The sequence below is a fragment of the Microtus pennsylvanicus genome, chromosome 7 (assembly GCF_037038515.1).
Source record: "Microtus pennsylvanicus isolate mMicPen1 chromosome 7, mMicPen1.hap1, whole genome shotgun sequence".
In the NCBI taxonomy this organism is placed as follows: domain Eukaryota; kingdom Metazoa; phylum Chordata; class Mammalia; order Rodentia; family Cricetidae; genus Microtus; species Microtus pennsylvanicus.
The window spans coordinates 17,444,351-17,470,097 of record NC_134585.1 but is presented as its reverse complement, the minus strand read 5'-3'; the positions used below and the strand labels follow the sequence as shown (position 1 = coordinate 17,470,097).

The 25,747-nt window shown below is 47.3% G+C and overlaps 2 protein-coding genes across 3 annotated transcripts; one reads left to right on the top strand and one right to left on the bottom strand.

Annotated features, from left to right (window-relative positions):
* Positions 1-1,008: 1,008 nt before the first annotated feature.
* Positions 1,009-5,229, top strand: Egr2 (early growth response 2). Of its 2 annotated transcripts, XM_075980068.1 has the most exons (3): positions 1,176-1,316; positions 1,417-1,525; positions 2,843-5,229. In XM_075980068.1, the coding sequence occupies exons 2-3, from the start codon at positions 1,507-1,509 to the stop codon at positions 4,078-4,080; spliced, it is 1,257 nt and encodes a 418-aa protein (XP_075836183.1). In that variant the 5' UTR covers positions 1,176-1,316; positions 1,417-1,506; the 3' UTR covers positions 4,081-5,229. The 2 variants fall into 2 exon arrangements, with proteins under 2 accessions (XP_075836182.1, XP_075836183.1); XM_075980067.1 differs by having other exon boundaries at positions 1,009-1,525.
* A 2,212-nt stretch (positions 5,230-7,441) lies between these two features.
* On the bottom strand, positions 7,442-11,770 carry Ado (2-aminoethanethiol dioxygenase). The gene has a single exon (XM_075980066.1). It carries the CDS (start codon positions 11,440-11,442, stop codon positions 10,672-10,674), a length of 771 nt encoding a protein of 256 aa, XP_075836181.1. The 5' UTR covers positions 11,443-11,770; the 3' UTR covers positions 7,442-10,671.
* Positions 11,771-25,747: the final 13,977 nt, after the last annotated feature.

Below are 25,747 nucleotides of genomic sequence, written 5' to 3'. Positions count from 1 at the left end.
TGTGTGTGTGTGTGTGCTTGTGTGTGTGCGTGCACGCGCGTCGGGCAGGGTGAGTGTCCAAGCCTCCATCTGGTCGCCCCCACGCAGCGGACCGCCCAGACACGCTGGGAAGGGCGCCCGCACTGTGCAGCAGCTGGGGGGGGGGCGGGGAGCGCGCGGGCAGAGGAAGGGGGTGCCTCCGGCAGAGGATCTCTCGAAGCTCCCGCAGCTCTTCGGCCCCATACTCTACTCTAACCTCTACCCTTAAGGTGCCTAAAATACTTAAACAAATAAACAACCCAGACCTGTTCCGTTTTCGCTCCTGTATAAATAGCACAGACTTTCCAAAAAAGCAAGACCGCATTCACTCTTATCGCCAGACACTACTTTCCACAGTGTAATTCAGAAAAAGGCAGTCAGCTTCCGTGAATGCGGCTAGCTTTTTTTTCTTTTTCTTTCTTTCTTCTTCCTTTTTTTTTTCTCTGTCTCTTTTTTGCTTGCGGTTTTGAGCTGCCAAGAAAGTGAAGGAGGGGTTTGACTGTAGTGTCTCGGCTCCGCTCGGTTTCTTTCCGAAGTTTAATTTTCCGGAATGGTTCCCCAAACAAGGGCCGGGGAGGCGGAGCCGCCACTACCGGATCTTCTCCTTTTTTGGAAAGTCTCGGCGAACCGGAATTCCTCCCCGCCCCAAGAGACTGAGCTGCCATCTCGGCCCGCGCGTTCTCCCGCGGCGACAGCGCCGGGGTCGGCGATCAGGCCCTCCCCCAGCTGAACTCTGCAACTCTGAGTCCAGGCTGCAATGGGGGCCAAAAGCCCCAAACCCCGGCGGGTGTCCGCCGGCGGCGAACCGTTCCAGGGGGAGCTCGGCGGAGCCCGCGCTGCCAAGCCCGTATGCAAATTAGCCATGTGACCGCAAAAGCTGCCTGGCCCAGCCCTGTTCCTCAGTCCATATATGGGCAGCGACGTCACGGGTATTGAAAACCTGCCCATAAATACTCGGAGCCTAACACTTTCCGTCTGAGAGAGCAGCGATTGATAAATAGCTGGGCGAGGGGGACACACTGACTGTTATAATAACACTACACCAGCAACTCCTGGCTCCCCAACAGCCGGATCACAGGCAGGAGAGAGTCAGTGGCCCATAGCTATTTTTCTTCTTAAGAAGCCAACAACTTGCTTGCTAGTTTTATATCGGTTAGATTTTTTTCTTTCTTTTCTTTTCTTTCTTTTTTTTTTTTTTGCGTGTGGTGGTGGTCTTTTCTAAGTGTGGAGGGCAAAAGGAGATACCAACCCAGACTCAGTCCAACCCCTCTCCAAAAACGGCTTCTCTGGCACTCCAGGTAGCGAGGGAGTTGGGTCTCCAGGTTGTGCGAGGAGCAAATGATGACCGCCAAGGCCGTAGACAAAATCCCAGTAACTCTCAGTGGTTTTATGCACCAGCTGCCTGACAGCCTCTACCCGGTGGAAGACCTCGCCGCCTCGTCGGTGACCATCTTCCCCAATGCTGAACTGGGAGCCCCCTTTGACCAGATGAACGGAGTGGCTGGAGGTAAGCCGCGTGTCCTCTTTGGAGCTGGTGGGTGGGGAGCGGTGGGTGTTCGGGACTTGGAGGGGAGAATGGGGACTTGAGGTGGTGGAGGGCGCTGACCACACAGACTCTGAAGACTGGAAGTGAGTGCAGGAGGAGCCGGAGAGAACAGGGACTAGAGCACTGGGATGTGCGCGCCGAGAGATGCACCTGGTCACCAAAAGCAACTGGCATGCTTGCGGCCCTCTGCGCGCCCAACTGGGCGCAGGGCTCAAGACACACCCATACTGTGCTGCCAGGCTGGAAGCAAGTCCACTGGCCGGACTCTGCGCTTCTGGGATAGAGTTAAAGTGATGGGAAAGTTGGGGAGTCCGGGGAAGAGCTGCGCGTCTGGAGAGCCAAGTGGCAGGGGAGCGCTGAGGAAGCGCGCGTTGTAGCGCTCTCTGGGCAGAGCCCCCTCCGGGTGGGTCTTGGAGCTCTTTTCTCTTCTGGTGCGGCTGAGGGGCACCACCCAACCTGTCCACCGCCCCAAAGTGAAGGGGGATAGCGGAGCAGGGCAAGCAGCGGGAAGTGGCCCTGAGACTGCCGAGGGAGGCCAGCGCAGGCATCAGTGTGCGCCAGGCTCGGTGGCGATGCTGTGTAAAGTCGTCCCCCGCAGTCCCCGTGCCTTCCTCCAAGCCCAGTCTTTAGTCCTGGGCTGGGGCGGGGACGCGCGGGTGTCGGGCAAGGCTGAGGGGAGGGAAGGGAAACCTAGACTCCTTCCTCCGCAGCCTGGGTTCCCACTGGCAGTCGTCAGCTGAAGCGCAGCGGGAGAGGGAGGGGGAGATGGCACCAGGAATTAGCAGCGGGAACATCACCCACCCACTTACCCGTTCTGGGGTTCCCCTCTCCCGCGGCTGACACTTTTTCAGTATCGCCTGGGATTGGTCGGATCTTGAGTGGTGTCTGTACCGTTGCCTCGGCGGTGGAACCACAAGGCAAAGCACTGGGAAAGGAGTCCGAGGCAGATGGGAAATTGTTTGATATTGTTGCTATTATTGGGTATTTTTATTGGGGACTATAGTCACAGATGGCTGAGGGATGGAGGGGGAGGGGCACGTCCTACTTTCTTGGAGATAGTTTTTGAGTCTCAGGCGCTAGCTAACTTCTTACGGTCTCCAAGCCTCAGTTTCCCCACCTGTTGGATTTTGTTCTATCCCTATATATACTGTTGGAATCCTGAAACGAGGATGGCTGTGTGCGTGCGTGTTGTGTGTGTGCGTGCGCGGGCACGTGTGTGAATTGGCACTTGGCTGCGTTTTCATTGTTCCACCTCTTTCTTGCCTTTTCCTTCCCCAGATGGCATGATCAACATTGACATGACTGGAGAGAAGAGGCCCTTGGATCTTCCCTATCCTAGTAGCTTTGCTCCCATCTCTGCGCCTAGAAACCAGACCTTCACTTACATGGGCAAATTCTCCATTGACCCCCAGTACCCTGGTGCCAGTTGCTACCCAGAAGGCATCATCAATATTGTGAGTGCGGGCATCTTGCAAGGGGTCACCCCTCCAGCTTCAACCACAACCTCATCCAGCGTCACCTCTGCCTCCCCCAACCCATTGGCCACAGGACCCCTGGGCGTGTGTACCATGTCCCAGACCCAACCTGAATTGGATCATCTCTACTCTCCTCCACCACCTCCTCCTCCATATACGGGCTGTACAGGAGATCTCTACCAGGACCCTTCAGCGTTCCTGTCACCGCCCACCACTTCCACCTCCTCTCTGGCCTACCAGCCACCTCCTTCCTATCCATCCCCCAAGCCAGCCATGGACCCAGGTCTCATTCCTATGATCCCGGAGTATCCTGGCTTTTTTCCGTCTCCGTGCCAGAGAGATCCACACGGTGCTGCTGGCCCGGATCGAAAGCCGTTTCCCTGCCCTCTGGACTCCCTACGGGTCCCCCCTCCGCTCACTCCACTCTCTACCATCCGTAATTTTACTCTGGGGGGGCCCAGTGCTGGAGTCACGGGACCAGGGGCAAGTGGAGGCAGTGAGGGACCCCGACTGCCCGGCAGTGGCTCTGCAGCAGTGTCTACTACTCCCTATAACCCGCATCACCTGCCATTGCGGCCCATCCTGCGGCCTCGAAAGTACCCGAACAGGCCCAGCAAGACGCCAGTTCACGAAAGGCCCTATCCCTGTCCAGCAGAAGGCTGTGACAGGCGCTTCTCACGCTCGGATGAGCTGACCCGGCATATCCGAATCCACACGGGCCACAAACCCTTCCAGTGTCGGATCTGCATGCGAAACTTCAGCAGAAGTGACCACCTCACCACTCACATCCGCACCCACACCGGGGAGAAGCCTTTCGCCTGTGACTATTGTGGCCGCAAGTTTGCCAGGAGTGACGAAAGGAAGCGCCACACCAAGATCCACCTTCGACAGAAGGAACGGAAGAGCAGTGCCCCCTCCTCGTCTGTGTCTGCCCAGCCTTCAGCCTCTGGTCCTGGGGGCTCGCAGGCGGGAGGCAGCCTATGCGGTAACAGCACCATTGGAGGACCACTGGCCTGCACCTCTCGGACCAGGACACCATGAGATGAAGCTCCGGCGGACACACCCAGGTCCCAGAGGCCCTCCGTCCACTTGAGCTGCACAACACTATCACCCATCCCTGTCCCTTCCTGTGATCCTGGGCAAAAGACCTTGATGGAGCCCGGCCCTTCCCCCACCCCTTTCCAGACACAGGGCCCTCCTAAAATTTAGGCCATTTGACTCTCTTAGGGGAGTTGACTGCCACTCCAAGCAATGGGGAGCCAAGAAGAGGGATGGGTGAGGGCCCTTGGACTAGAGGGCTGTGGTCTGATTCTGACTGAGAGACATCTCATTAGGTTTTGCTAGTCCTTCCCTTATTTTGACCCTGGATGCCAGAGTTGTTCTGAGACCTTTTCTACAATAGGTTGGGAGATGCTGATTCCTTTGAGTGAGGACAGCAAAAAAGACTAAGGAAAACTGACATTGCACTTTATGGCTTGGAACTAATTTGGGGGAAGCTGTCCAGTGAGAGGAGCCTGGTTTCGGCTCCAGCACTAGAACAGTGAACTGAAGGGTATCTAGCTGTCTCAACCCTTAAGCAATATGTACTAAAAACTCAGAGAACGAAAGTGCAATGACGGGAGGGACAAAGCAATATTGGCTTCTTTTTGTTGAGAAACAAAGGTTATTTTTTCAGTGTATATCCATTCAGATTTTGTGTATTTTTGATGTGCACTGTTCACTTCGAGTTCTGAACCTTCGGGAAAACAATGTAAAGCATTTATGATCTCTTGAAATGAGTCAAAGGTTAACTTATTTAAAGGGGGATGTACATAGGGTGCATGCAGTTGTGTTGGAAGTGTCCTCTGAGCCTTGTGTGATGTGGGCAGTGTTACAGGGTCTGCATGTATGCAGGAGGCCTTACTATAGAAAAAAGAAATCATTCCCTGGGTTGAAGTATGGCTGTATATTTCTGCCTATTAATATTTGGAATTTTTTTTAGAAAGTATATTTTTGTATGCTCTGTTTTGTGACTTAAAAAGTGTTACCTTTGTAGTCAAATTTCAGATGAGAATGTGCATAGTGTCACGCAGCTGATTTGTTTACTAGCTCTTAATAGTTGTGGAAAAAAATAAACAATCTATTCTAACATAAAACCACTAACTGGAGTTCAGATACTGGATGGTTTATGACTATGGTGTAAATAAATACTTTTCAACAATATTTTTTGCTGCAGAAGGTCATTTACGAGGTACCTCCTGGGTGGAACTGAAACAGCTCTTCCCGCCTGTGAACTGTGGCCATAAGACCACTGGGGGGGGGGGGCTAGCATAGGACCTCCATGCTGCCTTGCTAGCCTGTGGACACCAAGTCTCACTCTAGTCTGCATTCGCAAGCCATAGCTGGTTTTCAGGGATTTCCCCCTTGAATCAGTGTAAAAGCCTCCTGACTCATTGTTCCGTCCCCTGTAACAGCCTATAGCTTCTCTCTGCTCCTGAGTGGGCTCCGGAAAATAAACACTTACAAACAAGTGCCCACTTGGAGATGACAACCACAGAGCTGCATTCACAACTCCGACCACGGACGGCCTGGGGCTCAGTGGAGCTGTGGCTTTGAGGAAAGTGTGGCGGCATGGTCAAATTGGAAATGACTTTTGGGCTTCCAGGATTAATCTTATGACCACAGAAAACTTTTTCAGAGAGCTATCATTCTTTCAGATCAAAATTGCTCAGACATTGCTGATGACAACATTAATGGGTGGTTGCAGGAATTACCCCAGGACTCATTTCTCTCTAGTCCTGGCTTTTCAGATGACTGGCCATATTTGGAAGGATCATTTGTCACAAGTTTGGTGGATCCAGAAGTGATTCTCAAAATAGCTTGCTAGGTAAGATAGGTGAACACCAACCTACAAAACCCCAATGCAATCTAAACTTAATAAGTAGCCTCCCCCCAAGATACCAGATAATGGTTTGCAAAGTAATACAGTGTAAGGTTTCTTCTTCTGGGAACCTTTTGTGATTTTGTTATAAATACAAAACAAGAATCGTATGAAGCGAATAGATTGTGTCTTTGTTATTAGCATCTTTACCCTGAGAATTAGCACCTAGTGTCCAATAATCAGCTCAGTCTCATCAGGAAAGCTTGCCCTTGCTTCTGTTTTACCTTTATCCCCACTTTAAGGATACAGAAACTTCTTCCCAGAACTCCTAAGTAGAAATTTCTAAACCTGAGGGTGGGATGTTTTCCTTGTCTTTTAATTTCCCACTGATTTCAGCTTGCCAACTGTCAAGAGTATTGCCACTGCTTATCCACTGCGGCAACTATAAAGCAATGTTACATTATGGCTACTTTTAAACAAATACTTCTCTTCTGAGGAACTTTATTTAAGGATGTAGTACACTTACATTTTTTAGTTTATAACTATTTTTCCAAACTTTAATTTTACAGCGTCTCCAATCAAGACCACCTAAGTCATGTTTTTAAAAGCAAGGGTGAATGACACTTAAAGAAAACAAAAAGAACTCCCCATGCTTCACGCATGGATTATGTGATCAGTTTCACCTTGGTGTGGCGGCAAACCTCACCAACAAGCCCTAAGAAATGAGCACACCTGTTTGCTCAGGGCCAGCCTCGTGGCTTTGACCCCCAGAGTATCACACAGCAGGTCAGCTAGCGTCTTTAACCGGGGTTCTCAGCTTCAAAGTTTTCAGCTCAATTTTCAATGCATTTTAAAGTTTGTCCAAGAAATCAGCACAGAAATGCAAGTTTGGTTCCTTTAATCTCTTGCTCCTGTACTTTAAGGGATAATACTATAAATGTTTCAGCTTGTTTTGTGGAGAGGGATTCCTTAAGAGTCATGCCTCTGTGATGGTTTGTACGAACTGTTAAGTCTAACGTTCTCAAGCCAGGTTATTTAATTTCCATATGCTAAGCGTTAATGTGATCAAGGTAAATTATTTTATAAATGTTTCTCAACTGTTGTAAAACTTCAGTGTCTATGTGGACGCAGGTAGGTGCGGACGCCTGAAATGCTGCCAGTTCAAACCACCATCAAATTCATAAGGAAAGACAAGACCAAGAGATGAAAATACTTAAAAGATATTTTTTCATTTAGGATAAAAGTTAACTGTTATTTTCTTTAGGTTAAATACAAGAGGGGCCTGTGTTACAGCAAAATAGTGTAATTAGACATTAAGTATTCTCAGATGTGTTTTTAGTCATCGTGTTCCACAGACCTCTCTCAGGAAAATAAAGTAATTTTAAGTTTATACCACTTCTTGGTCTTTGGAAATCTGTAGGTAACTGGCTTTTGGCAGGATATGTTATAAAATAAACTGTGAGCGTTAACAATAATTAAAATATAGTTATTGTAGGTAATGTTTCCCTTTTCCACTTTGTAATAACCAACATTATTTCCACATAACTTTTGACATGCCTTTATTTCCCATAAGTACACAGATTTTACTCAGAAACGTAAACACCCCTGCATTTAAAGCTTGGGTATCATTAACAAATTATCTTTCTTTGACAGCGGAAACCTCAGTGCAACAGACCAATGCAGATTTGGAACATCTGGATTCTGAATTCAGGACTGCAGGTCTAGGAGTAAATGCTGTCAGGATAGCTCAACACCGGCAGAGGTCTGAAGTGGGATGCACTGCTTCTCTGCTGGGCGGGAGAGCTACAACAGAGGACTTATTTGCAATCGGAGTGGACAGAGTCCTCCCCAGATAGCAAAATCGAGGAACCTACGAGACAAGGCAAAGGGGGAATGAAAGGTGTACATGTTGATAGTGAGACTCTAGCCAAGTTAAAAAGTCAGAGAACTCACTCTTATTGATAAAACACATTACTTCAAAGGCAGGCTTTTTCATTTAATCAGCAGCATTTGGTATTAAACCCATCAGTTCTCAAAAGAGTAGGAAGGTACAATCTTACATCAATCAATATAACTGATCACTGATATAACTACGATATTTAAAAGTTTCAGAGTATTTAGACAGACAGACAGTTTCTCATCCATGAGCTGCAGTTATTGCATTTATTACTCATCAGAAAAGTTAACTGGCTAACACCACTGTGCTCACTGGTGTTCCCGAAGGGAAGAAGGTAACTTCTATCCCCGGGTCTAGACCACCACCATCTCTGGTGTAGACCTGTATGAAAACACAATGGCAGCAGTCACAGCTGATAGTTTATGCATAGAAGTGCACATGCCGTCTTAGGAATGTGCAGATTCTTTCCATGGTGGCTCATGAGAACACGTTACACTGTTTTCACCGAAGTTTACTCAATGTGTTAGGGAAACGACAGTTTCACTGTTCTTATTGAACGAATGAGGAACACAGTATTGCTGTTTTAGCCCACAACAATTTCAGTTATTCTTTTGAAAAGCACCTTAGGTTTTTTTCTTTCCAAATTGCTTATAATAAACCTTGAACACCCCCCTCCGTTTTTGCAATAAAGGCCTTCATAATACTTTTTATTATTAGCCTAGTTCCAGGCTAGGTTTCTACAGGCTAGTTTAAAGTACCTCCAAGTATGCTGTAACAAATACATGACTTTCAATGATTTTTGTAAAAGAATCAACTTTTGCTACAATTCAAAAACTGTATGTGGCCCAAAACTACACTCACTGCTGGTCTATGAAAAAAAAATACTGTCAAGTTTAAAACCATCACTTGCTATCTAGATTTTCAAATGAGTGGCTCAAAGAGCTGCTTCACAGGGATCCAAAGCCATTTTAAGCATTATGATGGGAAGCAACTTGAACTCCAAGCAGCCTTGGTGGAAGTGCTTGGTGCTGGATCTGTGTCAGAGTTCCAACAGGTTTTCTCTGGCCTGTTACTTTCATTTTTATTAAACAAAACAAAAAACCCACAAGCCACACCATCAATAATTTGCTTTTTCGGACCACTTTAATGACTGGGAACAAGCACCCCGTAAGCCTGGGTCTGTGTAACCTAGATACACGGAGTCAAAAGCAGCTTCCCTACCAGGTCAACGAACACTAGCTACCCTTGATAGTAAGTCTCCATTTATTACAGATATTAGAATTCTATTGCCACATGAGCAATCAAGACAGCTGGACAAGTTTTTTTTTTTCTACAGTTTGTCTTTATGAAAAGGCCTGTGATAAAAAGGAACCCTATAAATAGTAAGAAGGGAGAACCGGTGCTCCATGGCCAAATGTTAGGGTGCCAACACGTTTGTAAACAAGGTAAAGGTACCCAGCCGGTGCTAATGCTGCAGACAGCTGCTAGTGTTTGCTCCAAGAGTTGGTACACACAGATCTAATCTCCACTCTTGGTGCCCTAAAATGGCTAAATTCTCAATTGTCTATCCCATGTACCCATTATATAGCTCTGTATATACACACTTATGTTAGTGTCTCAGGTATTCAAGGATCCTCTCAAATTCACTATGTAGCCAAGCCTGATCTTTAACTTCTGATCCTCCTGCCTCCACTTCCTGATTGCTGGAGTTATAGGTGTGTGCAATACTGGATTATGTACTGCTGAGGACTGAGGTGAGGGCTTCTTGCCTGCTTGGCAGGCAGCCTACATCCAGAGCCACTCCCAGGGTATTGCAGGCCTTCTACCTCTTCCTGCAGGAAGGGACTTCAGTAGGCAAGAGTGGCTCTTGTTTAAGGGAGGGCTAGGATATGACCAGCAGCAACACAGCTGGAACTACAGCCCTCTGCAGGGTTCCTGGGAGAATACAAAAAATGGTCAGAGTATCTGGCCCCACTTTTACAGGAAGATCCTGGAAGTAAATTGTATGGATTTCAGCAGGTGGCAATGGGTTTTACATTCAGTTATTTGGAAGCAGAACAGATTCAGCTCCTGACTCTACTGTATCGTCTTTGAAGAACACTAAGAAAAAAAGTCACTTGAGGATAATACAGTCTTTGCTTTAAAGGTGAATCCCTAACAACAGAACTGTTTTAATGACAGATCTGGAGACTCAAGGGGAAGGTGACCTCAGGGAATCCACACATGTGAATCTTACTAAAGGCTACCTGAGAACTCCAAATGTGGCTACTAGGCCAGGGGAGGACAGAACTCTTCCTCCAAGAGAGTGAACCGCAGTGCTGGAAAGATGTCTTTTCAGATCTACTCACTTTAGAAACTCGGTTTTGTATTTTTGCTTGTTTTGTTAAAACCGAACCAATGGCTTTAACTAAAAAACAATTCAAGGTCATGCACGGTCAGCAATAAATTATTAAGGAGCAAAAGGTCCTTTGGGAAGAAGAGAAAACAAATCTTAGTCACCGAAGGGAGGAGGGGTTCAAAATGTTTAGTGTATTTTGTAGAGCTTGAGAAACAAGAATATTTTCATTATGGCTTTAGGATGGAAGCGCTTTAGGGTCCCCTGCCCCACTCCCTTAAATCAAAGCCTTGGTGGCAGTGACAGTACCAGCAAGCGACCTTGCCTCCCGCCCGCCCCCATAACCGTGCCCGGTGGCTGTACTCCAGTGGGCCGTACTCCCCAAGGTTGTCCAAGATGAGGCGCTGGTCAGTCCAGTAGATCCATCGCTCAGGGTAGGGGACAGAGAGAGGAGCCCTTATGGTAGGTCGTGGGCAGCCAGGCCTTTCTCGAGCCAGGCAGGGCACAACTTTGGCCCACCGTTCCCAGGTAGCGGGTGCTTCAAGGCAGAACCTTGGGGCCTGGGTAAGGTTCTCCCTCGCACCAGAAGTCATCGGCCTGTGGGGTCTCCAGAAGCCACACTTCTCGGGGAAGGTCGCAGGCAGAGCTGGAGGCCTCCTCGGGTCTGATGGGCTCCAGTACACGGTAATAGTGGCAGTCCCGGCCGTCGTCCGGGTCGTAGGGCGGGGCCAGGATGTCCAGGAAGGCGGCTGGTCCGTCCACCGCATCAATCTGGTGCAGGTTGTCCCGGTGTGGCGTGAGCATACAGGGCCCGCTGGCCTCGGTGTACTCGGCTCGGGAGCGCAGCACTCCTGGTCGCACGGCCTCCCGCTCCCGGGGCTGCAGCGGCGGCTCGAACTGCTGCTCAGGCGGTGGCGCCCGCGGCCCCGTACCCGTGTCCACCTTGTCCATGCAGCTGATGCGTACCTTGCCGTAGAGCACCTTGAGCATGCCGTGCATGCCCGGGTGGTCGTGCAGCGGGATGCACGTGCCGCTCTTGAGCAGGAAGACGCCCAGGCTGAAGCCGTCGGTCTCGTAGATGTGCATGTAGGTGACCGGCGGGAGGTTGCGCGGCAGCGGCTGCGGCAGCGCCTTCCGCGGCGCGATGTTGAGGTCCTCGGCGCGCACCTGGGTCAGCAGACTCTTCAGCTGGTTCAGGTTCTCGGGGAAGCCCGGTGCCGGAGCTTCGGAGCCCCCGGCGCCGCCGCGGAAGGTGAGGCACGCCTGGCGAGCGATGCGCTGGATCAGGGAGGCCATGTTGTCACGGGGCATGCTTGGCGCTTCCTGCGCGGCTCGCGGCCGGCCCGTTCCGCCTCTGCGCCTCCCCTTGCGGTCCCCGGCGGCCGCCACGGCTGCCCGCAGCCCCGCGCCAGGCGGGGAGGCCCCGCAACCACCGGCCGGCGGGGCGCGCGGGGCCGCTTTGCACCGTCGCCCCGCTAGCGCGCCAACGGCTGGGCGCTTGCCGGCGCGCGAAAGCGAGTGCGCAGGCGCACGGCCGCAGTCGGCACTCAGGTTCCGGGCACAGGTAGGCGCCGCGCGGGCCGTGCCAGGCGCTGCCTCATGCGCAGAGCTCCATTCACGCGGCCCGCACCAACGACGACAGCCGGGCGGCGGCGGGCGCGCCGCAGGGCACGCTGGGATTTGTAGTCCGCGGCTGCGCCTGCGCGCCGCGCGAACGCACTCTGCCGAGCCGGCAAACTAGGACTCTTAAGACTTGGCAGAAAGCAGGCCACTCGCTCTCCACAGTCCGTAGGGTGTTTTCTTGTGTGTTAGAACTGAACGATTCTGCGACAGATATAGCCCTCTAACTACAACTCCCGGGATGCCCGCGGGCGGGGTGACGCACTTCCGGCAGCTGTCCTGGCTTCGCGGTGGAGGCGTTTCGCCGCGGGGAGGAACGGAGCCAGAGGGTTTTTAACCTTCTGGTGCCGCTAGGGCCTACAGGGTCATTCAGGGTCACCTTTGACCCTTGCCCCCTGGGAACGAGGCTGCGGGGTTAACCTCAGCTGCTCGTTGGCCGTGGAGGTCCGGGGATGGCGCTTCTGTACTTTTCTGATTCTTAGGAGGTGAACGGGGTCGAGTATGAAAAGCGGTCTCTCTGCACAGCTGGGCCCAGCTGTTGTTTGCCCCGGGGCCTGATGACGCTGCTCCTTGACTCCCTGACAGCGGAGAGACTTTGAGAGACGGTTTGCTAAGGCCAGGGTTCCCTAGACCAGTGGTTATCTATCCTGGGAGCGCCCGAGAAGCACCAGTTGAGGAGAAAAGGGCTTTTTTTTGTCTGTAGATTATCGTTGTCATTGAGAGATGAAGTCTCTGGTGCCTTGCAACCATCGGGACAGCTTTTGAAGTTACTTCACCGCCGAGTGATGAATTATATTCTCTGGACTTCTGGCAGACGTAGGTGGTGGCTGGAAAAAGGGAGACACTAGATACCACGAGTTTAAACCTTTATCACGAGTTTAGGGTCTTCTTAGATTTTCAAAGCTCAACACGGGTTCCTTGTACCTTTAGTAAGTGCAGTGGCTTAGAAAATCCTCTATAGTTAACCAGGCATTTTTTTTTAAAGTGAGTTATGTATCCTAGCCCATAAGTACAATATAGCCGGTGCCTTGTTAAGTACATTAAATAACGAATGTTATCTTAGTTGACCCTCAGAAACTCGTACGAAGAACGCACTAACGTTATTCTCCTGTATGCGGGCAGTAAATTGCGGCTGCCCATGCAAAAGAGCTGTAAGTGCCTCTGAACTACACACAGTTTGAATTGGTGTAAATGGAACCAGGGGTACGCAAGCCTGTGTATTCTGTTGCTTACAAGCTGCGTGTCTTTCGACACATCCTACCCTCTCCTGTCCTCAGCTTGTTCATTCACAGAATGCTGCTTTGGGTGTATCCAGACTTCTGAACCACTTATTTTTTTTCTTTCTTCATCCTAAGCCCCCGATTAGCTTAAAAGGTGATTCTAGAAGTTACACTTCAGGGCTTCCGATTCAGGAGCAATGGGGTAAAGGATAGAATTCTGGTTGGGGGAATGCTCTCTGAAGTAGCTCTAGATTCAGCACCCTTTGGGGGTCACTGGGAGATCTGTAAATGGTGAGCCAACTTGTAACAGTAGGTGGCTGAGGATGAGAGCACCCGTTTGCTATGTAAGAGGATCTTTGTGATTGCTTGGCCTTTAGAGGCCCGTGGTGTGCCGTTCTTGAGTGCGCCATCGAGGTTCACCGTGGGAGGAAATCCCAGGCTGCTTATTTGTAAAGTAAGGCGTGTTGAAAAGAAAGTCCTCTCTGCTTGTTTACAGACACGGATTTCTGCTGGCTGGTTTTACACATATTAAAGGGTAATTAGGGAGAGGTTTAGACTCTGCAGAACACAGTCTTGAACAGCATACAGATGTGCTTGATTTATATGTGTCCCTTCGTCATAATTGTCTGCATTTATGTAAATGAAGCTAAGATTTAATCTGTAAACTGGCACGATGGGATACACTTGTAAATCACCATCGACAGCTTTGGGAACAAGTAATGACCACAGGACAACAGGTACTATTAACATTTTCAAAGGCTAAAGTTTCCCTTTAAAGACCAATAGGCTTAGACATCCAGTGAGTACTGATGTGGACTGTGGCTACCAGTTTCAGAGCAGAGCTTTGAAAGGTTCTTTTGTTGGTTTGAGCAGTTTGAGCTGGTGATCCCTCCGCTCAGGCCCTTGCTGTTCATTCTTTAGCTGAAGAGTTCACAGTTTCTAGATAACCTTCCTAGGAAACTCTGGGGATGGTTGTCCAACGTGCAGTTCCCAAATGACATTAAAATCTGTATCTGAATCTTTTGTGTATTGAGGTCTTGGAGATCCAGTGAGGACCTGCAGGACATGTGGTACTTTACAGGTCTCAGGCAGGCGACCTCTAAACTCTGATGCTGTTCTTTAGAGCTGCACTAATGGAGGGTACTGGGCCTAGGGGCGTTGAGAAGTGCCTTGCTTGGTTTCCGGTCCCACTGCCAGTAGCATAGACTGGGTGGGATTTTGTAATAATAACCTTTTAAATATTCTTTATTTCTCATTTCTTCATCTTGCTGTAAGCAGAATGATTACCAGAAGAAGTGATAGCAAAGTCCAGGAAAATGTGTGGCAGAAATATGTTTGGAGACGCTTGAGGCACATAAGATATATTGTCAATAAATAGTGTCTAGTGGGTACAAATATTGCAGTTGGCTTTAGAGGTTCAGCAAGGAATAGGGAGGGACAAGGTTTTACTTCCCAAGGAATTTACTAGCAGACGCGTCTCCCTCAAGGAATGTATATTGACCACACAGTAATACCCAAACCCATACGTCCATAGTAGATGGAGATGGGTCCTTTGGAAGGGAGGTAGATTAAGTGATGAGTGTGCAGCCCGATGACAACATTGGTGTCTTTATGAGAAGATGACAGCTGAGTCTGCATGCTCCCTCTTTCTCACCATGTGATACCTACCTTCTGTTGTGTGAGGATGTAGCAGGAAGAGCCTTGCCAGACATTACCATAGACTTTCCAGCCTCCAGACCATAAGGAATAACTCCCATTTATAAATTCCTCAGCCTGGCACCGGTATAGCAGCAGGTAATAGGCAAGGCAGTTTGCTCCAGAGTGCAAAGACGTGAATGTGAAATTTCTTACTGATGTAAACACATGAGACAATTGAAGAGGGTAATGGGATGGGATGGTGTTGTGTGTGGTACTTTACTTCAGTTATCAGGAGTGATCAAGGGTAAGAATTGGGTTTGCCCAGGTATCAAAAAATCAGTTACAGAAAAATATCAGAGCATGGCAGTTAAGAGTCTCAGCAGTTAAACTCACTGGCTGCTCCTCCAGAGGACCTGGGTTCAATTCCCAGCACCCACATGATGGTTCCCAAGCATGTGTAACTAGTCCCAGGGGATGTGACAGTCTTCTCTGGCCTCAGGCACTGCACTGCATGCATGCATCACACAGCATACGTGCAGGCAAAGCACTCCTTCAATTAAATTTTTTTAAAAAATAAAATGGTGTCTGTGACTCAGATAAAAAGGTGCTTTCCAACTTAGGACAGTTCTGTGTGCAAGAAAACAGTGTGGTGTCACTCTCCCAGAGTCCCTGACAGTGTGCACCCACGAACCTCTCATCTCAGGCTGTGTCTGTGGTGCTTGAGAAAGTCATGTAACACAACAGCAAGTATCTCTAGTCCTATGAGCCCACAGAGAAGTTGTTAAAGCTATTCATGCCATCAGGAGCTGTAGGACCTGTGTTAAGACACAGCCATGGCCTGGCACACTATGACTGGCCGAGTCAGAACCTGAGTCCTACCAATCAGGAAGGGAAGAGAAAGGCTTCAGGGACATTGAGCGTTGGGCTCTTGGGTGGTGATGAAGTTGGAGAGGTGGGCAAGAGCTAGCTTATGGGTGCTTTACAGCTATGGACGGGGTTTGGATTGTGTTATAAGTACAGCAGGAAACCTTTGAGAACTGTGGGCTGGACAGGGGACTTGATCAGCTTCATTTGCTTATTTTTTTTTTAAATAGGAGAGATTGCTGGTAGGTGAAGTGTAGAGAACCCCAACTGGATGCAGTGTTTTGGGGAGACGAGAGACGGTGTGAAGACAGATTCTGCTTCGAAGACGTAGCTAGCAAGGCTGTCTGATGAGCTGTTGCTTTAGCAGACTGTTTCTCCCTTTGACAAGCTGACAGCTCTGTGGTGACAGGTAGGACCGAGGAAGCTCACATCCCACCTTCTGTCCACAGCTAATAAGTTTAGGAAGTGGGGGAGCAAACAGAAGCAGGAATAAAACAAATGCTTTTTTCTTCAAGTTGCTTCATTCACGGGAAGCCACTGGAAGAGCCCCAGTCTGTTTAGCTCCCTCTCCCTGCTAGGGTTCCATTCCTCTTTGGGAGTAGGCTGTTGTTTTCTTTTTCATCCGTCTTCTCTGCAGCTCACAAAGACTAATTTTCCTTTAGTCACAAGATAACTCCTAACTTTTACATGGACTTTCACCAGCAATCTGTCTTGCCCATTTCTTGGTCACACTGCGCCTCATGGAAGAGTGGCACAGTATTAGTACTCTGAACTGCTGGAAGATGGTAAATAAACTGTATGTGTATGTATATAGTATGTATATAGTGAGACTACTTCTATTTAGTTATATTTACATATTTGGGGTTTGCCTTATGGCTTCCTTTTTAGATTTTAAAAGATGTTACTTTTCTCATCCTATATTATGAATGAATACCGAGTTGTAAGAACAATAAATAATTGCCAAATCAGAAGAATTGGTTGCATGGCCTGTGAGTGTCTGGGTGTCACCTCACTTCACTAGATGTGCCGCCCCCTTCCCTGGGGGCATGTTGTGGCACCCTCTTTTTTTGTTTTTTGTTTTGCAAAACAGGGTTTCTCTGTAGCTTTGGAGCCTGTCCTGGAACTAGCTCTTGTAGACTAGCCTGGACTTGAACTCACAGAGATCTGCCTGCCTCTGTGTCCCAAGTGCTGGATTAAAGGTGTGCGCCACCGCCTGGCTAAATGACACCCTCAGGCCATCTCCACTGATCTCTGGCTCAGGAGCTCCTTTCCTCTTGCTCATTCTCACTGCTCTGGTGCCAAAGCTGTTCACATACATATGCTAAGCTCAGAGATATGTAGTGTTGGGTTAGACATTAGATGATCCTTACACCAGCACACTGCAGGTATCCATGGTATCACATGAACAGTAGGCACCATTTTCTGGCTACTTCTGTTGACCAGGGCTTCTTGCTTTTTCCTATTTGTGACCCCTTTTTGACAGAAATTTTTACACCACTCCTGGTTATAAAGGTACATAAACTTTATGTCTTAGAGATATATAAGAGCCAAGTATTTACTGATAATGCTTTATAAAGACATTTATTTTGAAACAATTCTTGAGGAGGCTGAGGCAAGAGGATCACCAAAGGGGGTGGAGGCTAGCCTGACTACAAAGTGAGATCTGATCTTAAAACATTCACAAAATAAAAACAAAAACGTGATTTTTTTTAACATTCATTAAAGTGGAAAGAGAATTTATATGCTAATGAGATGGATGTGTTTATGTGTATTTGCATAAAGGACTGAATCTTGACTGAGTAACACTGAAGAACATAGAGCTTCTTCCAACAATTTTCAGGGTTGGTAAGATCTTTGTTAAACAATTGTGAGTGCTGAGAATGCCACCTTGTGCAACTGTGCAGCACAAAACAGCCACATCAGAAGTCGCTGGGCATTCTATCTTAATTCTAACCCCAAATTTACTTTGAAATCTTTTAAAAAATTAAACACAAGTCAGTAACCCAAATAGCAAGTTTTAAAACCCAGCAGTATAATCTAAGGATAGAAACATGCTGAGATACAGTGGTTGGAAATATGAAAAGACTGTTTTCCCTAGTGAAGCCATCGTCTTCCTGTAAGAGCAGAAACTGTTCTACATACAGTACAAACACTGCAGCTGCAACACACAGCAGGGCATGGTGCTTGAGGCAATGCCCATTGGTGGTCAGAACCAAGGCTGCCATGCCATCGTCCAAGGCAGCATGGGCAAGCACTGTCGGAAACGCTGTGGCCTGATTAGGCATTTGGTTTTGAAGCAGTTTTGGTCATTGTGCATTCAAAAACTTCACCGTTGATGTGTTTCCCTGCCTGCCTCCTACACTCACTTATGCAACTCTCTGGGGTCACAGCCCCCCAGTTTAAGAAGCCAGATTTTGGACCTGTGAATCAGGGTTAGGATAGAGAGGGACCTCAGCTGACTCCTTTCCCTTCCACACTAGCTGTTCTTGGGAGATATGGGAGAAGGGAATGAAAAGCAAATTTGCAGGCAGAAGTGGGGCAGGGGATGGCTCACAAGTTGTTGGAGAAGAGAAACTTTTGCTCTACACAGCCTGACATGCTGCCAAAGTCAGTGTACTGGCTAGTTTCATGTCAGCTTGACACAAGCTAGAATCATCATTGAGGGAACCTCAATGGAGAAAATGTCTCCATAAGATTGGGCTATAGACAAACCCATAAGATATTTTCTTAATTCGTGATTGATGGGGGAGGGACATTGTAAGTGGGGCCATCCCTGGGCTGATGGTCCTGGATTCTAAAAGAAACCAGGTTGAACAAGCCATGAGGAGCAAGTCAGTAAGCAGCACCTGTCGAAGGCTTCTGCATCAGTTCTTGCCTCCAGGTTCCTGCCCTGTTTGAGCTCCTGTCCTGACTTCCTTTGGTGATGTGGAAGTGTAAGCTTCCCTGCTTGCTTTTGGACGTGGTGTTTCATCACAGCAATAGTAACCGTAACTAAGACAGTCAGTTATGCCCCTTTGAGAGTGGACTTATGGTTTAAATCCGCACCCCCCTTTTTTTGTTTTGTTTTGTTTTTATTTGTTTGTTTTTTGTTTTTCGAGACAGGGTTTCTCTGTAGCTTTGGAGCCTGTCCTGGAACTAGCTCTTGTAGACCAGGCTGGCCTCGAACTCACAGAGATCCGCCTGCTTCTGCCTCCTGAGTGCCGGGATTAAAGGAATGCGCCACCATTGCCTGGCTCAGTCCCCACCCTTAACAGCTTAATACCAGAGAGGATGTCCTTTTGTGCTTTAAGCAATGTGACTATTCTGAGACCCAAAATAGTCACAAACTGTAAATTAAATGCAGACACATCTTACCTCTCTTAAGTACTCACCCTCCCTCCATGCTTTTTGTTTTTCTTCCCCCCAAGAAGATAACAGCTATCTCCACCTCCTCCGCTTTTCCATCTGTCCTTTTCCTCCTGGCTGAAGCTGAGATTTTTTTTTAACTTTCTATTTATTTTAATTAATGGATTTTAAACACAAGTGGTGAAACAGTTGATGTTCAGCTTTGAGAGGCAGTGAAAGGGGAAATTGGCTTTCCCCACTGTCAGGAAAGATCTGTGCGTTCATTGCTGGCACCTGCCTGAGCTGTGAGTGGAAAGGGGCAGGCTAGTGAGCTCCGTGAGCTCGCAGGTGAACAGATCCCTGACTGGAAGGGGTGAAGGTGGGAATAATGCCATTCTTTCTTGGGCGGCCTCCTTCCTCCGAGGATGCTTCTAAGTATTTCAGTATGGTCATGGACTATGCGTTTAGGATCAGATTTCCTAGGGTGCAACCTAATTTTCTAAGCATTCTGATTTGGGAAATCCATGGTTCCTCTTTAGTCAGGATTTTAGGCAGGATGTCTGCCTCCATCCCCCCCCCCCCCCCGTGTGTGTGTAATCTGCATCCTTTGTAATTAATCTTAAAATGCATTCAGTGTGCTTGGAAAATTTACAATAAATAGTTACATTATTACATGCATTACTTTTGAGATGGCCTTGTTGGTATTTTGAAAAAGCCACCATTTTTAGCTTGTGGTGAGTTGTTTTTTTTTTTTTGTTTTTTTTTTTTTTTTTTGTTTTTCAAGACAGGGTTTTTCTGTGGCTTTGGAGCCTGTCTTGGAACTAGCTCTGTAGACCAGGCTGGTCTCGAGCTTGTGGTAAGTTTAACACCAAAAGCTAGGGTACCAGACAGTCATTAGTCATCAAAGCCACCCTGGACAGTGGCTTCCAGATTCATTGACTCATTTCCAAGCAAAATAAAATTTGGAAGAGGCATGAGCAGAGTAAATGTAGATTTATTAAGGAAAAATGAGAAAGCGGTCCCGAGAGTGGGAGGGGCTCCGAGGGAGGAAGACTGTTATGTTGCCTGCCCCGTGTCATTTTGGCCAGAGCTGGCAGGAATTTGGTGGACACTCAGGTACTTTTTATTGAGCTTAGTCACTTTTTAGCTTGGGCCCAGCCAATAGGGCATCTACACGCTCTGTTAGTGGGTGGTCCCACCCAATCAGAGGAGTGTCCATGTGTGCTCATGATCCACCATGGCTTTGCAAGGGAGTTTGCTCCAAGTTCAAAGTGAAATATATTCCACGCCTTGTTTTGGAAAAACAACCTTGTCAGTAGTGGCCCCGCTCTGTCGTAGAGCCAAGTACAGTTTAGGAGTGGAGCAGCTGCAAGACTGTGGGCAAGAACATCATCTGACTACTTTATACTCTCCTTCCAGATTAAAAAAAATGTGATTAAATGACACTAAGTGATGTGTTTTTATACTGCAAACTGCTGTGGGGTGATACAAAAGACACGTCTAGGTGTATTTTTAAAAGTGACACACAAGGGACACTAGGCAGCCTGCATACAGTGATGATCTACTTTCTTTTTTGTGTCTCTGTTGTAATTTTTTTTTTTACTTTCTGTGGATTGTATTGGCTTTTCCTGAATATAGATCATGGAACAGAATGAACAGGAGTTCCTGTTGGAAGCATTTGTCGTTATTCTGAATTTCCACAGCATATTTTTCAAAAGAAAACTTCTTTTTTTCCTTCTAAGCACAAATTATCATGCAATCAGAGTGCCATGGATTGCTGTTGAGAAAAGCAAAACATGCCTTGAGTTAACTACACATTTCCAGAGGACGTGCTGAGGTAATTGACAGCCAGCATCGGAGCGCCTTGGATGCCTCTAAGCCTGCAGCCTTCAGTTTAATTAGATAATTAGCCCCGGCCAGCCCGTGATGAATGCACAGGCAATTAGCAATGAATTTGGGCTACTAAAGCCTATTTTTCCTCTTTTGTGTTCCTTTGCTGTCATTAACAGTTTTAACTACTGAACAATTTATATCTTCACACTAACAATCAACTTTATTATCATCAAATTCTTTGCAAGTGAGAAAGCAATGAGACCTGATGTTGGTTGCACAACATTAAGTGATTATGTTAAGTAATGCCATCTATTTGCCTGGCCATCCCGCTGCTGCATTATGCCAAACAAATAGGGCTTTTAGAAGTAGTGCACGCTCCGTGATTTCGATGATTGCTTTATTTGTCAAACTCAAGCAACTAGCAAGAGCTGTGCCTCAATTTGTAGTTGTTTCTGAGTCGCTTTCGAATAAAAGAGAAGTTCCATAGTTTCTTCCAGAGACGAGGCCCTCAGAGGAGAGGACTTCTTCCCGGCTTAGTGGTCCTTAGAGCTGGGACAATTGGCAGGGGCATCGATAAGAGAGAGAAAGTTCCATGGGCTCACGGGTGAGGAAAGAAGCCACCGTGGCATTCTCTCAGATGTTCCCCTGCACGTCTTTTCTGCCATTCTTGGCCTTGCTTTGAGAATGACAGGAGAGGAGGGCTATGCAGGTGGGCGGCGCCTTCAGCAGAAGAGGGGTCACCAGCAAAGGACAGCTGAATTCCCAACACTTGTCTTGAAGACATTCATGTTGCTCTGGTTCTGGATGTGTGGACCAAAACTCTGAATTATATCTCAGGCAGAAGCGAGTTTTGAGACGCGGACATTTTAATTCTTCAGGCTGTTTTAAGTTTTGTACACCCACAGGAGGATGACTTGTAGTCGCAGAAACCAGTCTGTCCCCATCACAGTTTATGGTGTCCTTCAGAGAACTCTGCTCTGCTTATTCACAGCCTCATAGGATTTGGGAGATTAAGCCCAGCGTTAGAAAATTAGTCAGCCAACTAATAGCCATTTAGGAATCAATTAAAGAAATATATTGCTTACTACTTAAGCAGAATAAAAAATGGATAAACAGAATTTTTCTTTGGATTGGAATATGAATGCTGGATTATAATTCTTATCTTGAGACTCCCCATCTGGCTGGTCTTGGAAATACTTTCTTCCTACAACGAAGCAGTAACTAGCAATTAAAGTTTCAAAATTGCCAATTTTAATCATGACTTCCATTTCCCAAATAGAAAACATACATGAACTATATAAAGCTTCTTCCTTTCACTCAATTTGTTTTAGAAAGTAATTTAAATAATTCAGAATCAAGCTTATAAATCTTCAAGAACACAGGATAAAGTCTTCTGGACCCTAGTCCCCTTTGCTTTGAAGGTGGCACAGGAGTTTCATGGACATTGGTGGCTTCTGTATAGCAGCTAGCACACAATAGGCTTCTCCATCTGACACTTGACACTTGGTACTTGTGGGTGATGTTCTCTGTGTGTGGGATGTCTAGCAATACTCTCAGCTTCTTTGTTCTGCAGCAGTAGCACCAGATTCTCTACCTGCCCATGCACCAGAACCATGAATATCCCCATCTGTTGCCTATGTCTCTAGGCTAGTACCCCCAGCTAAGAACAGTGGTACCAAATAAGACCATGGCAAGTTTTTACTTTAAAAGCATACTTATTTGTATGTGGTTATGTCAAACATACCACATATATTTATAGATATGTGTGTATACATACACTACACATGTATAGTTTGCATATAATACACATGTATATTCACACACATACCCATTTATATAAAATGTGGTAAGCCATATTTGGATGTCTAGATAACCCTTGGTTAGTATTTTTTGTTTGTTTGTTTTTTTGTTTTGAGACAGGGTTTCTTTGTGTAACCTTGGCTGTTCTGGAACTTGCTATATAGACCAGCCTGGCCTCAAAGAGATCTGCCTGGCTCTGCCTCCCAAATATTGGGATTAAAGGCGTGCACTACCACCCCACCCAGTTTGTCTTAATAGAGATAAATCAGTCGGAACCTTGATGATTTGAAGGCTCCCTGGTGAAATACTTCTGCACCCAAACTGTAGCTGGCCTTCCTAGTGGCCTCTGCACACTAGAAAGCCCTGGCCTTGCTCTTAGAATGCTGGTGTCCCCAGGAACATCTTTTATAGCAGAGCTGAAATTTCAGACGAAAGCCAAGGTACTTTCAGTGCCTCCCTAGCTTCTGCCTGACATAATCTTGCAGGCATAGGACCCAGGAGAAGTGTACCCCAGGCCTAGGAGCTACTGGGTGAGTGGTCAGGGCCTTGGTGAGAGAGCAATGAAACAGAGTGATCTCTAAGAAGCTGCCGTTAAAGAGTTAGTCCAGTTGCTCTTACCGCATTAAAGTGGTTGCTTGCTTTTCTCCTTTTATCTTTGTTTTTCCTTTTAAAAATGTTTTTGTTGAACTATATATTTTTCTCCTCTCCCCTCCTTTCCTCTCCCCTCCCCTTCTACCCTCTCCCATGGTCCTCCTGCTCCCAATTTACTCAGGAGAGCTTGTCTTTTTCTGCTTCCCATGTAGATTAGATCCATGTATGTCTCTCTTAGGGTCCTCACCGTTGTCTAGGTTCTCTGGGGTTCTGAATTCTTTCAAACATAATGAATAAGCAGACGGGTGAATGAATAAACGAACCATGGCCTACCCAGACAGTGGGGTTCAACCCTAGCAGATATGGAGGAAAGTTACTGCATGGGTCTAAGTGAAAGAAGCTGCTTTGAAAAGACTAAATAGTCTGTCTGTGAGTCCAACCATACATGAGACTTTGGGGAAAACATGACTATGGTGGCAGTTAAGAGTTGATGGCTTTGGTGAGTTCCAGATAGAACATCCCCATTGTCTCAGTGTGTGGGTGTACCCCCCCCAACAAAAAGAGTTGATGGCTGCCAAGGGCGAGAGGAGAGGAACTGATGAATAGCCAGAGGACAGGGGACTCCTAGATCCTAGAACTACTGCTTACAGTGCAGTAGTAGGGGAACATGCCATATAAATTTGCCCAAATCCATAAAGTGTACACAGAGTACAGTCCTAATGTAAACCAGGGGTTCTGAGGCGTGATGATGTGTCAAGGTAGCTCATCAGCTGGAGCCAGCACCCCACTCTGGGCAGGGGACTGCAGAGGCCTCTGACTGGGGACTACATGGGTGGAAGCCGACGGTATTAGAGCCTGCACCCTCTGCTGATTTTTATGTGAGCCTGTTTCGGGTGTTTAACACCCAGTTGAACATCACAGAAAGATAAAAGAATTCTCCTTGGAGCTGGAGAGGTGGCTCAGAGGTTAAGAGCACTGGCTGTTTTTCCTAGAGGTCCTGAGTTCAATTCCCAGCAACTATATGGTGGCTCACAACCATCTGTAATTCGATCTGGTTCCCTCTTCTGGCCTGCAGACAGAACACTGTATAAATAATAAATAAATAAATATATTTTTTTTTAAAAAAAAGAATTCTCCTTTGCTAGTTTTGCTCCTCTGACTTTAGGCTCTGGAGTTTAGCATTTGACCTCACATTTTTAAAGCCCCTGTGTCTAGTGAATAAAATGAAAGTTGTCGTAAAGATGCAGCCTTCGGTGGCATTTGGGTCACAGGATGCAAGTCAGGGAAAACATTTGCCCGCCAGTTATCCTTCGCCGTCTACCACATGCACTGGGTTGTGCCGCACCCTGCTCCCCTCTCTCCCCTCTCATCTCGCCTTCAGTATTCTTCTGCATCCCTCTTACAGACAGAGATGCTCACTGTATGCTGCTGTATTCTGCTTGACATTTGGCACAATTCTCTCCCTCACTTGCACTTCTGTGCCACTGTTCTTGGAGCCCAAATCTTTTGTTTTGTTTTGTTTTGTTTTTTTTCCTGATTTTCTCAGTGCTTCTTTGCATGTTGCAGTTTGGTCTAGCGGTCCTTCCTTGCCACTCCTCCCCCAAACCCTTGAGGGAATGGCAACCATTACTCTCCTCCTCTTAATACATTTCAAACTACAGCTCTGTTGCAGGGACCTGTTTGCAGGAACAAGTCCTATAGCATAGCACTTACCAAGTTACCCCTCGGCCTTGACTAAGTTAGGCTAGTAGACTAGTTACTTTCATCGTTCCAAAATAACAGGAGGAAACAAGGGAGGGAAGACTCATCTTGCCATGCTTTTGGATAGAGCGTCACGGCAGTGGGAGCATGTGGCCGAGGAGAGTCTTCACTACACAGTGAAATGAAGATGGCTATAACCTTCAAAGATGGCAGAAAATGAAGATGGCTATAACCTTCAAAGGCACATCCCAGCGGCCCACTTACTCTCCCTCCGTCCCAGTTCCTGAACCTGCCTCTCCCTCCCAACAAGGAAATCCCTGTGGAAATTTTCAGGAGAATCTGGATGACTTCAAGGATGTCACTAGTTTATTCTCAGACTCATCGGCGTTTCCCACTGAGATGCTGAATGGATGAAATGTACTCTATACTTGACTTTAGACGTTCTGTGAAAAACACACTGCCCGTGAAGAAGATCGCGGCTCAGATGCCAGTACACGCTCTCGATGTGACTGGCGCCCCAGGTCAGCCTGTCTTATGTTGCTTCCAGAATATTGGACAGCCGATAAAAGAGCAAGCCAGTCAAGCAGGTGTGCCCGAGCAATCTAGTAAAGGGAAAGGACCTCTGTTGTTAAAACAGTTTATCCAGACACTATTTCACAACCGAAAATTGCCTGCTTTCCCACACTTATTAGTCAAGCCTCTCTTCTATTTAATGTATAAAATAATAGTTCAGTTTTCTGGGGCCCTGGGATTTCCCCTGCACAAAGGTTATGGGTGCCTTTTCATATCTCCAGGCTGGGGAAACCCCACTCTAGGCAAAGGGCCAACTTCAGAGCCAGCAGCTCATTAAGGAGATTAGAGTCTGAGCAACCACAAAGATAATGGCATGGAAGACACAAGCGGAGACAATACCCGCTGCTCTGACCAAGCGACCTCACTGTCTTAGAAAGAGGAGGATGATACAGAGGAGGTGGGAGGCTAAGCGAGAAGAGATGTTCGCTTCCACTTGTGGCACTGTGTCTTAT

What these genes read in the sequence shown, in the direction of transcription:
- Egr2 (XM_075980067.1), top strand. Translation starts at nt 1,357, where the DNA reads ATGATGACCGCCAAGGCCGTAGACAAAATCCCAGTAACTCTCAGTGGT. An exon ending in GATGAACGGAGTGGCTGGAG is followed by an intron (nt 1,526 to 2,842) that starts GTAAGCCGCGTG and finishes TTCCTTCCCCAG; the next exon opens with ATGGCATGATCAACATTGAC.
- Ado (XM_075980066.1), bottom strand. Translation starts at nt 11,442, where the DNA reads ATGCCCCGTGACAACATGGCCTCCCTGATCCAGCGCATCGCTCGCCAG.